This window comes from Anoplopoma fimbria, chromosome 12 (genome assembly GCF_027596085.1).
Source record: "Anoplopoma fimbria isolate UVic2021 breed Golden Eagle Sablefish chromosome 12, Afim_UVic_2022, whole genome shotgun sequence".
Classification (NCBI taxonomy): Eukaryota; Metazoa; Chordata; class Actinopteri; order Perciformes; family Anoplopomatidae; genus Anoplopoma; species Anoplopoma fimbria.
The window spans coordinates 16,654,545-16,671,973 of record NC_072460.1 but is presented as its reverse complement, the minus strand read 5'-3'; the positions used below and the strand labels follow the sequence as shown (position 1 = coordinate 16,671,973).

The 17,429-nt window shown below is 40.0% G+C and overlaps 1 protein-coding gene across 1 annotated transcript; it reads left to right on the top strand.

Annotated features, from left to right (window-relative positions):
• The first annotated feature begins 743 nt into the window (after window positions 1-743).
• On the top strand, window positions 744-17,295 carry dgkaa (diacylglycerol kinase, alpha a). Its single transcript, XM_054608648.1, has 24 exons — window positions 744-881; window positions 7,428-7,531; window positions 7,894-7,970; window positions 9,030-9,159; window positions 9,344-9,418; window positions 9,508-9,557; window positions 9,680-9,754; window positions 10,044-10,160; window positions 11,252-11,369; window positions 11,516-11,604; window positions 11,731-11,850; window positions 12,067-12,165; window positions 12,381-12,467; window positions 12,597-12,670; window positions 12,752-12,826; window positions 12,979-13,064; window positions 13,196-13,285; window positions 13,468-13,628; window positions 13,718-13,782; window positions 14,067-14,157; window positions 14,325-14,511; window positions 15,312-15,429; window positions 15,662-15,722; window positions 15,874-17,295. The coding sequence occupies exons 2-24, from the start codon at window positions 7,456-7,458 to the stop codon at window positions 15,952-15,954; spliced, it is 2,202 nt and encodes a 733-aa protein (XP_054464623.1). The 5' UTR covers window positions 744-881; window positions 7,428-7,455; the 3' UTR covers window positions 15,955-17,295.
• Window positions 17,296-17,429: the final 134 nt, after the last annotated feature.

Sequence of the window (17,429 nt, the reverse complement as noted above, 5' to 3'; positions counted from 1 at the left end):
CTTTTGTTAAAACCAGTTATAGTAGGCTAATTTACAAGGTTATATATTATAACGTTTATTTAAACAATAATGTCCAATATATTTCACAGTGTAATGTGTTCATATTACATTGTGTTAGTTTGTGACAGGTTATCACCAAATCAAAGCCTAGTCTAGCATATAGGTAGTTACAAAATACATACAGTACCAGTCAAAAGTTTGGACACACCTTCTCATTCAACTACTTTGAAGAATCTAAAATATAAAACATATTCTGGTTTGTTGAGCATTTGTTTGTTTACCACATAATTCCATATGTGTTCCTTCATAGTTGGGATGTCTTCAAAAAAAGAAAAAAAATAAAAATAAAGAAAAACCATTGAATGAGAAGGTTTGCCCAAACTTTTGACTGGTACTGTACTTGCATACTTTTGAGGAAGCAGTTGGCATACTTTTGAGAAAGTTACTACTCTGCAAATGAACTATGGCTCCATATGGAAAATGGAGCTTGCTTTGCTCATTAATTAGTTAATAGTATTACTCATAAAATGCCAATAGTGTAAAGTGCATTGATTTCCGTTGGCGTTAGAGGAATGATGTGCTGTTACAGGTTAAAGCTGCTTCATTTTAATGAGCATTACTTTTGCAGCTTTGCAGATGGGTGCACGCTGGTGTGTATTGGCTTGCAGAGAGGACGCAGAGCAGCTGAGGCGGTGCTTGACAGGAGGGATCCGCTCCCTCTCTCTGCATTAGTTCACTGCTTCCACTTCGCAGAACTGCTGCCTCCATTTCAACTTAACGACCACTTGTGAAGGCAGGATTTTTCTTTCTTTTTTTGTTTGTTTGTTGTTGACGGGTTTGTTGTTGACGGCACCACGACGATCTCAATCAAAGACTAAAAGGTAAATGACTCACAGCAACAACAGAAAGAGGTCCGGACTCGCATTGATCGAAGTTTCTGTGTCGCCCCGAACGAATGTGCTGCAGATGAAGTGTTTCATTGTAGCGTGTTGTTTTTGTGCTGTTACAATTTGCAAATGTAGTAATCGGAGGTTTTCCTCTCTGTGCATGTCTTAAAAAACAAACAATAGATTGCAGTGGATAGTCGTGTGTTTGTTACAGAGTCATTCACTCGAACAACAGATACCAGGGCAGAACCCGCTGCATGTTAAGGCACGATCATATGCCTCTTTTTTTAAACTCATACCTCATCATTTTAGTTCCCGTTGCAGCGAGTCATGACTGTTAATGCCAGGCTGCTTAAATTACAGGCGGGGAACCCTTCTCTAAATCTATTTGGAGAATAGAGCAATGCATATGTCAGATTGAAGACTGCTTAGAGATCTGTGGTACATGAAGCAGTTTGGGTGTCATTGTCTGAAGATACTTTGGTGTTAAGGACTCCACTATAAGTTTTAATTTCACCAAAACATGCTACAGAGTGCCTGTTAGTCACTATTGCATTGAGCAAGGAGGTTTATAGTGTTATTATCATCAGATCTGAGTGACACCCATCTGAGATTTTGTTTGCTGCAGGATCTGGTGCCATTCCAATGCAGGACAGTGGAACCCTCAGTCAAAATAGACCAAACCACCTCAGAGGGTTTTCACTGTGTTGTTGTCACTCCTGGGAGAACTAAATCCTCCACAGTGTGAAGTAGATGATGGTGGGCACTGTCACTGCTGCATGGTCAGTGTTTACTCAAAGCTCCCCTTTCACGGTGAAAGTGACTTTCAGCCCTCATGCTAACTGGGGAAACAAAACATACAGGAAAATCTTGATACTTACACGTCTGTTTTTGTCTTCTTTTTTTTGCCTGATCTCTCAGTTTCAACTAAATTCACTTCATTTCCTGGTGATACATTCCTGGTCAAGCTGTGTGTTTATTACGAGCAAGTAAGTTCCTAGCTGGGGAGTTTCAGTATTCATCTGTTTTTAGCTGCAATAGAGTTTTTAGGCACAGACAATCAATACTGTAGTCTGGACCGTTGTCCCATTGATAATGTTTACATCAGAGGCTAGAGGCTGTAAACGCACTACAATTTAGCCCATTTTGCAATCTTCAGTTTAGTTTATAACTGTTAGCTGTTGCTATATGGCGTAGCTAGTGTGCCCAAAGTGATGGCATGAATACCTTTTGTTTGCAGACTATTTTACTTCTCTAAACTTCGTAGTTTTATCTTCCATTTAGCCTCCACTTCCTTCATTATAATATTCCCTAGAGTCTGCCAGTCCTGTATTAATGACTTTGATTTTAACCCCTTTTGACTTCATAAGTCAATACTTTATTGTCACGTCATAGAAGTGATTAGAATTTGCCTTAGTGCAGCTCAAGTCTTGAATGCTGTGACTTGTAAAATCACGTATTCTCTCCTATTTATGCTCATCCATTTATATTTCAAAAATAATTCACATGAGCAAAACTAATCAGATATACTGAAAATCCCCTGAAGAACCCAGATCACTGAATTATTGACATGATAGTGGAGAAGACTAGGTTATTGTATTTCAGATTGAATCATTGGAAACTGTGACATTCAATGTTTCATTTTCAGTTGTCGATAGATCTGTGGGCGAACCAGTCGAGACTCCCCGATATGTGCCAACAGTTGCTGCTGTATGACAGCATGCACTCTCACAAGTCTGAGCAGATTTGAGTTTTTATTTTCTCTGAGCTGCCCACAGAAAAACGATTATGTAAGTCCCATTCAAGTCTGAACTCAGAGTGATGGGCAGTCCTCACTTTGAAGCCAGGGAGTGAGCAAAGCCTCGCCTACATTTCCCAAGAATCTGTGATTCATTCTGTGGTGAAAGTCTTTTGTTATTTTCCCTTTTGTGTTTTTGTCAGATTTACAACCCAATTTTGATTGCGTTCAAGTTCTCCATTGTTTCTACTGACTTTAGCCTATTGTAGTTTGCATACCACTCAATTCTTCAATTATTACCATACAGTAGAATTAGACAAGGGAAACCCTGTTTTGCTCTGATTCAGCATACTCATTACTTTTGACCCTGGTTTTTAAATATTTACTTGATAAGTCTTGCACCAGCTGGATCAATATTATTATCCAGGAATATGCATTACATAATTAAAAAATATATATATCTCAGTAGAGTTGATAACAAACTTTCCAGTACACAGCAATATGTACTATGCAGAAATAACGTGAAGATGTAAAACAACCAGAGGAAGTCGTGGTTTTTGGCTGTAGCTCTAGGGATACATAAATGTGAGTGGCTTTTTTCTATGACAGTTCCACTAAGGAAGTCAAATATTACTGCTTGTTTGAAACTTCTGGCTCACCCTGCAAAGTGACCCATTGAGCAAACAGACCATTTATAGTAGCAAGAGAGTATTCCCGTGCTCATGCGAAGAGCCACAGTAGCATCTGCATGTTGAATGCAATCTAGAGCGTGGCCTCTGGTTTTGAAGGCCAAATGAGGCTCATAGCGTGGGAGGAGGTGAAGCTGTATGGGGAAGACTCACAGCTACACTGACTGGGCTCCCCCTTCCCTGAGTTGGCTGCCTCCCCCTCTGCCTCTTCCTCCTTCTGCCTTTTAGTCACCCGTGGCCATGCTCTGACGGAGAGCAGCTGATGGAGGGGAAACTCTTTCCATAGCAACCGAGCATGTCCGGACTCCCCCTTCTGTAAAACCTGATGCAATCTACATGCACTTCGGTGAAAATGAATGATGTCGTTTCAGGGGGAACACAAATGCCCAACATTAGATGTAGACTTCGCTCTCTTTTCAAATAACTTACGCAGTGTTTTCCAACCACAGAATGACGGAGTCAATGGCTTGCACCCTGCAAGTGTTGCAAAACAGCAGATTTCCTTGACACAAGGCGTGGGCTTTATGACAGCTTGCACAAACATTAGCCCGTGCTGAAAAAGGTCATCCCCAAGTGTACCTTGAAATGATCCTTGTGAAGAGAGTGCTTTATGGCTGTTGACAGTTTTACGTCAAGACATTAAGGGATCATAATTAAACGCATGCATATGTGAAGGAAAATGCCAACTGAACCGTTCACTCTAAATCTCCATTTATTTATTTTATATTGTTTTATAAAGCATTTGCTTTGGTATTTTTCAGTTGAGTGGTCAGACGTAAAGGCGAGTGTCAGGAACTAAACAGACGGTTATTCAGAGGATTATGTGGGAGGGGAAGTTGAACACACAAGCTGTTGCTACTCGAAGAACCATTTTAACATTTAAATTGTTCTTTACTGCTATTTGAACAACCCCACATAAAGCCAGGAAAGTGTAGCTCTTGTGCATTGCTGCTCAGAAAATATGCTGCACCATTTATTCTGTACTGATTATGTGGAGTGACATTTTGTTCAAACAGAATTATATCTCAGACTGTCTTGTCAGTAGAGCGAATCAAAGTAAATTACACTGAATTATGGCTATGTGACTCCTGTTAGCTCACATTTAAATATTTATCGTGTCTACAGATTGGAGTATCTACCTCATAAATGTTTCTATAAAGAAACATAAACCGATCCCTCACAAAGCATCTAACCTTTAAGTAAAGCCCAACAGTGTAACCTTTTTGAGAGCCAGCCCAGAAGCAGTTTGTCACATGGTCTGTATTAGGTCTTAATAAGCTTCAGACATTCCTCACACCACTTGAAATATTCATACTTGTTCCATTAAGCTCATTTAGATGGTGCCACTGTTTTTTACGACTCCATCCCATGTTTGAAAGTGAAGGCAACTGGCTATATTACACTACTCATCTCTAAGTGCAGGGAATGCCTCTTCTTGTGCTCCGTGTTCTGACTGGTCCTGATTTCCACTTCGCATCGTGCATGCAAATCATTATCTAATCAGGAAGTGAGGAATCAGATTACTCAGATAGGCTTGAGATCTTGTTGAACCAGACAATAATGATGATGATACTCAGTTGGTAAGGAGACGAAATAGACATGACGCTGCTCACGACATCACGCTGCTCTGGAAAGCATAAAAACAGGAAAGGAGAAACACCACCCAGGAGTTATCTAAAATAAGAGGTGTGTTTTATGACTATTTTTACCTTATTTAATTGACGGTGTTTGAAGATGGAGTCAGATGCGTATTTTTAGAATAAAGAGGTTCAGGCTGTAATCAGGTGATCAGTACCAGATGGATTTTTTCACGATTCCTTCATGTGTCACTTTGCTGTTGATACAGACCTGGCCCACCTGATCGGCTGCATAAACAGAACTGCTAGGCAACGCTGCTGACCTTTTGAGGGAATTAAGTGAGGACAGTGTGAACCTTTCACAGTCCAAAGACCGCAAATGGATACAATCACATGTAAGAAGTGGGTGTTATTTCAGATTATTTCTTCTTTTTTCCTCAGTACGTTCTTTGTCCTTTAAGTACTCTGATTTTCTGTTAAGTGCAGGCAGCCGTCACTGATACCTGGGCCGGCTGCACTTTAATGTGTGATAACACCTGCGGACAACAGTGTGAACAACACATTTACAGTGAGGTCCTATTCATCATGCTGGTCTGAAAACCAGCACACAGTCTTTTATGTGCTTCGGTCTTTGTAGTTGATGATAGAAGGGTCTTTGATATCAGACATGATATTAGATTTACAATGGCCTATGTGTGTATTTAACTCCTCAAAACTGTTGAGCCAGGTTCAGTATATTTATATTTAGAATTTGTCTTTCCTACTATGTTCAAGGCCCCCGTTGCCATTCATTTATGTACAGTATTAAAATTAATCAGAAGACTATTCAAATTTTCTTTATTTGTGCACTCCAACAGAGTAGGGGTAAAACTGAATTTATTGTCTCAACTGCAATACTCTAAAATGATAATGTAATTTAGACAAAACTAAAAAAGGAATTTGCTGTTATGGATAAAACAGAGCACGTATGTTTAGTATGTTTTGGCTAAAACATGGCTGTAACTTTTGCTTAACAAGCGATAATTACTGAGGAATGGTTTATGGTAAAAAGCCATAGTGTAAAAATGATAGGTGTTACAAGTAAAATAGAAAAGTCAGTAAATGTATTCAGTAATGGCCATTATTAATATAGAAAGTTTGCAAACATCAGCCACCAGAAGCTACTGATCATACCAGACCAAGAAAAACCACAAAACCTCTGTTATTATTAAATGGAGCAAGGATGCATTTTATTGCCTATAAACTCAACATTGTTGTTTGTCAGTGGGAGAATGTGTTGTTTTATCTATAAGAATATTACTTGGCTTTGCTTTAACACAATTGTTAGCTTTTAAATACCAAGAAAAGCATGTGTGCTATTGCTCGATGCTTATTATGATTGACCTGCCTGGAAAGAGCCCATATTCTGGATAACATAATTGCTTTACATTTACGTTTATCAACTGCATTAGATGTATTGCAACATTTTGCTGGCATGCATCTACACTCTACACAGGATGTTAGGATGGCATCCATTAACTTTTTACTCCTCTTTCTTAAATGTTTAATGGATATATATTTGTCTCTTTGTTTCCTGTCAATAGGGAATCTCTTTCCATAATGCTGCACTTTACTGAAAGTTTTCATAACGAACCGAACAAACGTTGATCCAGCCGTCATGCTTCCGACTTGTTGTGTTTACGAGCTCCTCTCTGTGTTAGTTTGAAATTTCATGCTCGCTCTCAGCTTTGTATGACATTTAAGTCTTTTCCTTTTGCTCGTAGGGGAGGTCCCCTTGACACGCCAGTTAATGTTTTTTAACCACTATAATATTTCCATGTTAATTGCCTCATTTCAACACCAATGTACTCATTTGAGCTGAACTAAATGAAATGCTCCCTATATCTGGTATTTTATAAATCAAATATGGGCCAGTTAGAATATGGAAAGATAATTTAGGTGCAGAGAATCTCTAGAGTCCAAGTATCATGGGTACCTTTAACCTGACATAATTTCTACCAGACTTTTGGCCCAGTTTTTAGTGGTTAGTCACATGTTACTGGTGGTGAGAGATTTAAAATAAAGACCGTATAGAGACGTGAGAACACACAATTGTTATTGCTTGGCAGAGAAGTGGCATTTTAGAGCACACACGGAAATACATTTATCCACACACACTTCAAGGAAATACTGTGGGTTTATGACCATGGACCAAAGTGATATATAATGGTGGTAAAGAATAAAAAGCTGTTATAATTATTAATTGTGTTCACCAAAAGAGAAAATATTTTTTGCATGTATACAGTGTTGACTGCCGATGTTCTGCACGGTTTTATATATTCTCTGGCAGTTACTGCCTTCTTTCTGCTTCACTCAAACTTTGAATGTTGGTATGATTCTCCCTGTCTACAGCCATGGATTTTACAGAGCGAGATGGAAGATGCTATCTTTTGCTTGCAGCCATGCTTTTATGTTCATACAAAGAGGCAGGCTACTATGCACCCACCTTCTCTTTTCTATCCGTCTATGTCTCACTGTTTCTCTCGCTTGTGCACAGGCAGGCGGTTAGTGCAGAAGCAGGCACAATGTCCACCCCCACAAACCCAGAGGTAAAGGAACTGAACCCTGTCGACTTTATCCAGCTACAGCAGTACATTGAATGTGAGTACAGACAGGCAGGCGGGCGGGCGGGCAAGCAGCTTTCTCAGCGCTTAACGCCCCCCCCCTTCACTTCCACTTCCACCCACACACACACACTCATATACACTCGCTCATATCTAGAAGAGGTTGCAGTCTGCCACTTTTTTTTTTTTTTTTTTTGCAAATAAAGCATGCACATCTTTTGATAAATCTGGATTCATTGTGTTATCATACTGTATGCCCACATGATATTTCAGAAATTTAGAAACGAAAACGGTTACACACTGTAGTTTAATATGTGAAAAATCTACTTTTAAAAGCTACAATTTCACATACAGACATACATGTGTATCCCTCTGTGACCTGTGTGTCTTTGCTTCCAGACTGCAGCTTGAAGGTGAAGGACGTGCTGAGGGAATTTGATGCAGATGGCCGTCTGGCCCGGCACAGACATGGAGAGGTGAGGGGACAGGATGGTGTGTCCTGCTGTTCACCATCAGGTCCAAAACTCACTCACAGAAATGTCAGCTACCAGGCACATAACTAAACTGAAATATCTCTCTCAGCAGAGCAGTTTAATGAGAAATGAGCATTTGATTTATGTATATTGAACAGTTACTAATTAATTAGATTCAAACCCATCAATCCTGTTGATTAAGCTGTCCAAGGGAAATATCTCCAGTGCATTCGAGCGAGGTTGCAATTGTAAATTACCTTCTTAGTTTTGCCCACGCAGCACAGCCGTGCTGAACAGTGTGCTGGCTGCCCTGGTGCAGTGTAAGCTCAAATGTGATTGAAAAATATATTTCCTATACTGCAGTGGCAGTGGGTGACACTGCCAACTAATTTGTGTAGGAAGCAAATGCAATAGTTTCAGAAGGATAATTTGGCTGCAGCCAGTTTAATTAGATAATTGGAAGGAAATGTTTTTTTTATGGGAGAAAGCATAAATACTGCCATAAAGTACTATTTAATAGCTTTTAAAATAGATCGAATAATAACCCTATTAGTAAATGTTGGTGTGTGTGTTCAATTATGATTCTGATTCCGCAGTATTACTTTTGTTTGGCTTTTTATTCTTTTTTTTTATTATCTGGCTGCCTTGGGGTCTATTACATGGGCAGCTCTGCAGGATATCGACCAGGGAAATTAAATAATGTCAACAAGAATAGGGTTTGTGGTTCACTGTCATCAGGGGGCTATGCTTGTTAGCCCTGCAGCATATTATCATGTGAGAAAGAAAAATACCAGGCCAAACAGATTGACAAAAATCTTGTTTTAGGGGCTTTTTTTTTGTTGGTAATTTTGAAAGCCTTTCAATCCCCACTGGATGCACTTACAGTACACGACTCTCAAGCTCCAAACAAGGGTGTTTTTTCTTGAGAAAAAAATGAATGTCATCTTCCCTTATTTTCAGAAGAGGTGAATAAAATAAATGCAGAAGTTAACACAGACAGATAAAACATTTCATTTTACATTTAACAGTAAAATACATTTTGTCTGATTCATTTTTTTCCAGTGTATCAATGAAGACGGCTTTCGTCTGTTCCTGAAGACTTATTTAGAAGTGGAGGACTTCCCTGTGGATCTCTGTCAGCGACTCTTCCGCTCCTTCCAAAACTCTGAACCCACCCAGGAAGACAGCGCCAGTGAGATTATACACCATGTATTAGCACAAATCACTGCCTCCATGCTACTTTGCAGCATGCCCATATCAATTTACGCCATGGCCTATTTGGCATAGGTTCATTTTTCAACACAAGCCTGCGAGGTGCTGTTTGTGCGGATTTGGTTCACAACCATCCTTCTCTCTCTCCTCTGTCTCTCCTGTAGAGGAGGTCTTTCTGAAGGATGTTTCATGTTACTTCTCTCTGCTGGAGGATGGCCAGCCTAGGGACAAGCTGGAGTGTGAGTCCTTTATTTCTTCTCTGCCCAAGATAATTTGAGTGATGACTTGGTCCAACATTTCCACTTTCATTTCCCCTCTCTCTCTTTAGTTGCTTTCAAGCTCTATGACAGAGACGGCAACGGAGTCCTCGACAGCTCTGTAAGTTGCTGTGAAAGTCTTTTAGGTGTGATTGTCACAGTAAACCTTCTGGCTTAGCTGTGGAAGTACTGTATCATACCAGCCTCAATACTAAAACAAGTCTTTTGTTGTTTTTCAAACAGGAAGTGGATAGGATTATTGCTCAGATGATGCATGCTGCAGAGTACCTCGGATGGGATGTGTCAGAGCTGAGGCCGGTAAGTCTCAGAACGCTCTACTCTGAAATGTAAGCTTCCCTCAGACACATGAAATCTTGTACGTACTGTTCTTTCAGCCGTGACAATATAGTTAATTTACGTATAGTTAGATACATTTGTTTGTACAAGATATTGATTACATCATTGCATAGAGTGTATGGCAGTAAATGCACCTATAAAAATCCACAAATTCCCACGCATGTCTGGTTTCAGAAACCATATGGTCTTTTTTAATTAATAGAAGTTTGTGTGCTGATTGGATAATAACAATCAAATGTCATTTCATCAGGTTCTGAAGGACATGATGACAGCAATTGATGCTGACAGCAGCGGTACAGTGTCTCTGGAGGAGTGGGTGGAGGGAGGCATGAACAACGTACCCTTGCTGGTCTTGTTGGGTCTAAAGGTACTTTCAGAGCAGCATATTTCTCTTTGTAGTGTTGGCCTTAAATGCTGGACTCAGATATATTTCAGTATACAGCAGGTCGTAAAAACCCACTTTTACTGCGCTTGTGAAACATTGGCCTTTGCTTGCCTCTCCTCTATCCCCTATCCTCCTTCCCTTCTATAAGGGCCTTTTTGCCGACTCAGTGTTACAGGGTGTGGCAATGTCATCTCCTCTCATGCAAGCTCTGCACCATTAGAGTGCTTAAGTGTTTTCCATTTACTCTGCAGAATCTCTGTCCACATTTAACAAAGTACTAAAAAAGCAATTTTTAGGAACTATATTTGACTAAAGAAATAAAACATTTTGAGATTGGGTGTGTACAAAAAAACGGTTCTCATTAAACAAGGACGGACAGGGTTTTTAATGAGGTTTTTTTATGTGTTGCCGGTAATATAAGAGCCACTTACTGTTAAACTGCATGTCTGAAACCATGGACTGGACTCTGCCACTGGGTTTGGCCTCTACAACAATGCCAGGGACTTCCCCTCAGGCTATTTCTAGCCACCAATGGACATTTGAAGCCTGGGGTTCATGAATTCAGCCCCCTCACAGTTGCTGTGTGCTTTTTCGTGGCCTGCTGGCTATGCGTCATGCAGTAAGTGATAGGATGATTCATCATGTCGGGGAAAAAAGCATTTTTGTGTGGAATCCGGATAAAAGCACGATCCGCCCTGTTAACAGATTGAAAATAACCTCATAATCTTGTGTTGAGTATTTGAGATTATAAGCAGTGTTGATTTGAAATATGGTGCTAGACTGTATGTCATGATATGTTGAGCCTCTACATACTGCATAATCAGCAATCTCATTAGGGCAAGGTTAGTCAAGCGTAGGTATGGAAAACAACTGTGAAATGCAGGCCTAGCCCACAACATTTTTTATGATTGAAGGGTTTGTTTAGTTTGATCTAAAATTTAACAAAAGAAAACAGATATAAGCTTATTTTTCTACATTTATTTTTCTATTCGAAATGCAAATAAGATTTCCAACCACGATGTTTTGTTTTCTTTTACATTACTGTTTTCAATGATTCCTCCTTCAACAACCAGATGACTCAGACGGATGGGCAGCACCTTTGGAGGATGAAACATTTCAATAAGCCTGTTTACTGCAATGTGTGCCAGAGCATGCTGCTTGGTCTGAGGAAACAAGGACTCTGCTGCACCTGTGAGTACCTGAACTCCCCAGAAGAGGGCAACATTTATCAAACTGTAATGTCAAAATTGAGAATTGCAGTAACCTTTTTAGATTGATACTTATTTATATTAATGTTAACATCATATGACAGCTGGATTATGTGTCGCGTTGTGCAGGCTGCAAATACACAGTCCACGGACGCTGTGCTAACAGGAACCCGGCCCCCTGTACCAGGACTTATGTGAAGTCAAAGAAAGAAACAGGGGTATGCCCTTGTCTCCATGACAACATTTAATTTACTTTTACAGTGACACTCATAGTCTATATTAAACGTTATCCTGTATCTGAGTGCTCTTATGTGGACATTAAAAACATTCGTCTCACATTTCAGGTTCCAGCACACGACTGGGTGAGTGGGAACTGTGACTCTAGGAAGTGTGAAAAATGCCAGAAGAAGATCAAGAGCTATCAAGGCTTAACAGGGAAACACTGTGTGTGGTGCCACACGATGGTGAGAACTTATCTCGACGTGTGACTGATTTTTAGGAATAAATAGTTTATGAGCAATGAGGAGAAAATATGCATTTGTGTTATCAGGCACCCACATTCAGCCTGTAAAGGCTTTTTTCCTCCTCTCCTTCCCGTAACTTTCTTGTCTCTTTACAATGTATCAGCAGTAGTGTTGTGCTGGGAGTTTATATAATGTGTCACTGTTTATATTTTACAGCGTCATGATGAATGTGCAGACCAGGAGCCAACAGAGTGTACCTGTGGGCCGCTCAGAGACCATATTCTGCCTCCATGGGCAATATATCCTGTTATAAAGGTACAGAGTTATCCTCGGGCACAAATACAATACAAACGGTGCCTGTCACACCAACGCAGAGCATAACATCAGCCCAGGGCTGTTTCTTGTTTGTAAACCTTTCTCACCTCTGTGGCATTCTGACAGTGTGTAAAGATTTTTCTTTGTCCTCAAAGGCAGAAAAATCTATTACATTTTCTCTGGTTTATTTATTATTTTTGTTTTTATCCCTAAAGGAGAGACCAAACAATGTAAAAAATGGCTGCTCAGGATCAACAGATGACAGCGAGCTCTATACTACTCCTGATGGACAAGTGCTTCAGGTATTATTATTAACCCCAACAAAGCCTTTTCAACGCTGAATATTTACAACAGCAGGGTTGAATTTGATTTGGCTTCATGTGCAGCAAATCAGTTTATTTAAACTACAATATTTATTTATCATTCAACAGATCAGCCCTGTGCCAAACACCCATCCTCTTCTAGTGTTTGTCAACCCTAAAAGTGGTGGAAAGCAGGGAGAAAGGTGAGTCCAAAAAGATATGTTCATGAAGAGATGGATGTCTTAATACATGCACATTGGTTACCATTGTTTCCTGTGTTTCAGAGTTCTGCATAAATTTCAGTATTTACTGAATCCACGGCAGGTACACAACCTTTCCAATGGCGGACCTGGACCAGGGTGAGTAGTTGGTACAACAGTTTATGAGCAGCTTGAAATAAACTGATTTCTTTATTTAAAAATGATCTGAGCTAAACATAACATCATTTCAGACCACCTTCTCCAGAATATTTGAAGCTCTACTGTTATAATCCCCATAATTTCCCTTTCAGACTGAGTTTCTTCAGAGATCTGCAGGATTACAGGATCTTGGTGTGCGGGGGAGACGGCACGGTTGGCTGGATTCTAGACGCAATAGGTGAGATCGATGGTTCACTACAAGAGTAAGCTCTATAAAAGGCACACGATAACTGCCACACCATGAGCTTCTGGTTAAAACCATTTTCATGCACTTACTATTTACTTCCCTTTTTCTTTTCTTGCCATCAGACAAAGCCAATCTGCTGGCACGGCCACCTGTCGCTGTGCTTCCTCTGGGCACAGGAAATGACCTTGCGCGATGTCTGCGATGGGGTGGAGGTAAGAAATGAATGAGAGTTGGAGTGTTTCCTTGTAATAACATTATAAAACAGCTTGCTGCATATATGCTCTGTTTCCTTTTGTGTGTGTGTTTGTTTGAATGTGATTCACTGAAAGAGGAGTTCTCCAAATATTTGTCTATATTAGTCATGTTGGTCGTTCTGTGCGTTTTCCTTTTGAAGGATATGATGGTGAAGATCTGAGCCGTATTCTTAAAGACATCGAGGGCAGCTCTCAGGTGCTGATGGACCGCTGGAGTGTGCAGGTGATCACAGATGAGAATCAGGAGAAGGGCGACCCGGTGCCCTATGAAATCATCAACAACTACTTCTCTATTGGAGTGGTGAGTCTCTCAGAAATACCTCACACAAGAGGAAGTGTTTATTTTTTATTTATTTGATGGATTATTACTGTGTTTTGTTGTGTTGACAGGATGCCTCCATCGCCCACCGGTTTCACACAATGAGGGAGAAACATCCCCAGAAATTTAACAGCAGGTAGGCATTCGACGATTTGGTGAAACACAGTATTAGTTTTTAGGGCACTACTTCAGGAACAGCAAACAAACAGCATTATCCCACTCACAGTAATGAAACACAACACAGTTTTAAAATCATACCTTTAACAGATGTACCGTTCAACAATAAAGCAGACCTGAGGAAGCAGCAAGCGTTGCAACTTGACACCTCCTCCACTTAAAGTGTGTGTGTTAAAGGAGAAAATTGTCTGTGAAAACGAAACATCCCTTTAATGAAAAAAACACACTTTTTTATGACTGCAGAATGAAGAACAAGCTGTGGTATTTTGAATTTGCCACTTCAGAAACCATCTCTGCTTCCTGCAAGAAACTAAACGAAAGTATAACAATCGAGGTGAGATCGCTGCATCGGTTTTATCAGCTTTATCAGTTTTTGCAAGTTTTGTATTTTGTCTTTGAAACAAACACTTCAGTAGTATGATAAAAATAACTGTTCCCACAACCAGACAGAGCCTTGATGCTTCATGTTGTCTCTGTGACCTGCTGCTGTTTCTTCTTCAGTGCGCGGGTACTCCACTGGACCTCAGTAGCCTGTCTCTAGAGGGGGTTGCTGTCCTAAACATTCCCAGCATGCACGGTGGCTCCAACCTATGGGGAGAGACCAAAAAAGGGGACACGAAGGGAATGATGGGTCAGGAGGAGCCTGAAGTGATTGTCGACCCAGAAATCCTGAAAGTGACCTCTCAAGGTATTTTGTTTTAAGTTAAGTAAGACCAGGGTGCATTTGAGATCTTATTTAAATGATATGCAGTTTTCCTAAACTACATGAAGCTTTTAAACCTCTGTACCTGTTCAGCAACAAACAGAGCTATTGAGAGAGCGATTGATGGAGTAAGTCTTGTCAGGTGGACACAAACAGGACCCCAAATAAATGATGTTGCTCTGTGTCTGCTGGATGTGTAAATAAGCAACTGTTTGCTCAAACGCTTGACTGAACAACGGATGTCAGACTCTGTGTTTTCTGCTTGATCTGCTGCTCCCATGTGGACAAAAAAATCAATAAATGTAGCTTTAAGAGGGTCATTTTGCACAAATCATTAAATGCAGTAAATGACACTGGCTCCCAGATTAAAGCATCGATCAGACGTGTTTTCATGCTCTTCTAGTGTTTAGACCTGCATTAACTGATTTTTCTGGCCTATTGAGGTCAACACAAACAAGCTGTAAACACAACAAGTTTATATGGCAACTGGTCAGCAGACAGTTACACGTCCAGCTCACACAGAGCATTAGCATTCATCTAGAGTCATGTTTGTGTCCACCTGTCAATTTTGACTCTCTTTTTCAAACATCTGAGGGAAATATCTTTCTATTTAGCCTCTAAATGCTCCACTGTGTTCACCGGCTAGTTGCTAACGTCACCTGTCTTGGAAGGAAGTTTTTAGAGCTTTTCTTAGAATAAAAATGATGACTGATATTTGGTTTTGCCTCAGACTGAGTGAATGGACTGTGGACTGGAAGTTCAGTATGTCCTTGTGTTCTTGTCAGATCTCAGTGACTGTCGATTAGAAGTGGTCGGCCTTGAAGGAGCCATGGAGATGGGACAGATATACACGGGTCTTAAGAGCGCCGTGAGGCTCGCAAAAACATCGCAGATCACCATCAGGTGAGAAACAGCCTCACAGACTTGTTCAGACTTGTTAGGCTTTGAGCTCCTAAGCCTGTTTACTCCCAAAAGTCTTGACAATGGCTTGTGGTTGACTTTGATCACCAGCTAAGAATAATCCTCCGGTACTTTACATAACAATAATTACATATGCTGGCTTTCCTTTTGGTATTTTAATTACACATTAGGGTCATTGATTATGTTACCAGACGCCTCTCTACTTTCCACTCAGGGTGAAGAAAGCATTACCGATGCAGATAGATGGAGAGCCGTGGATGCAGCCTCCCTGCACGGTAAATAGCACACAGACATGGTTTCCTCTTAAATTACATCAATTAAACATTAAAGCAAATTTCCCTTTTAGCAATAAAATTAGAAGAAATGTTTGTAATTGTATTATATTGTAATTTACTGGACATTTTGCTCTCTATATTTCCTTTTCAGATTCACATCACACACAAGAATCAAGCCAGTATGTTGATGGCTCCTCAGGCCAAATCATCTGGTTTTTTCAACTACAAGTAAACGGCTCAGAGGCAGCCGATTTCTGTAAATAGAGGACTGACACTTTTTTTTTTAAATATGACATCAGTTTGAATGTGTATGTTGTAGAATAATTGCAACGCAACAGTCAAAGTTCGTATAACTGCATTTCTGTTAAACATAACTGAAGCATGGCACTGTATTAATACAACTGTATTGTAAGAAAATGTTTGCATCGTGGCAGAATTATTTTCACCAAATGTACTCAGTGTTTTTATCAATATCCAACTCCCTTGCTGCCTCTGTCTCCTTGCTTCACAGTTAGTGGAAACGCTGCTCTGTAGGAACTTAAAGTAACATTTAAAGTAAAGTGAATATCCAGCTTCATGTGCCTTTACAATCTGTTCTCTATGGTTATGGCTTTGGTAGAAGACTTTACAGAGCTCTGTGTGTAGACGTGCACTTCGGACATACTCCATGTACTATTGCTGTTTTTGTTGTGGCTGTAAAGACTGATATATATTTGTGTCGATTTGGAACCAAAGGTGAAGGTTAGATAAGATTACATTTCAGATTGTGGCCGTAGTTATTTCACTTTTTTTTTTAACATTTCAGAAGATACTTGAAAAATTTTGGGGGGAACAGTAATGGGAGAATCATTCCCAAAATAAGGACCGCATGTTAATCCACTGAAGCAGTCAGGCCACTCTACTGTTCCTGTGTGTGTGTGTGTGTGTGTGTGTGTGTGTGTGTGTGTGTGTGTGTGTGTGTGTGTGTGTGTGTGTGTGTGTGTGTGTGTGTGCGTGTGTGTGAGTGTGCGTATGTGCGTGTATGTATGTGTGAGTATGTGTGTGTTGAAGGAAGCTGAGATATGTTCACTTCCAACTTATCTTATTTAAATGCTTAATCATTAGTCATAAAATGTCAATATATCTGAAAGATGTTTATGTAATATGCCTGAAATAAGACACTGTAGAGATTTTATTAAATCATCTGGATTTCAGTGTTTGGTAGACTTCATTATTAATGTGGTTGGTTATTTATTCTACCACAAGGGGGCGTCAGGTGGCTGCAACATGATTTGCTCCACTGACTCAAAATAATTGTTTTCTCTGCCTCTTCTTTAAATCCTTAACTCCTCCTTGTACAACTTAATCTCCTTGTTGTCAAAGCAATAATCTGTGCTGAGAATAAATAGTTTTTATTTTTCTCAGTGATATTACCCCTAGCTTTTAATGAGAGGTTAGGCTCCCAGCAACAAATGGTGCCTTCAAATACTTTTGGACAAACCAGGACTGCCATACTGTATGTTTGGAAACTTTGCGAACAGCTGCTGGTCAGATTGAGATACACAACTGTTTGCATATAACATGAGATACCAAAATAAAGAATTATGTCACAAATGTGCCTTACAAAGTTATTAGTAGCTGGCAGGAATATGGTAGAGCATTAAAGACACCCCTCAGGACATGTTTTAAGAGATATAACATACTCTGCTTTCCATTTAGTTTCAAATT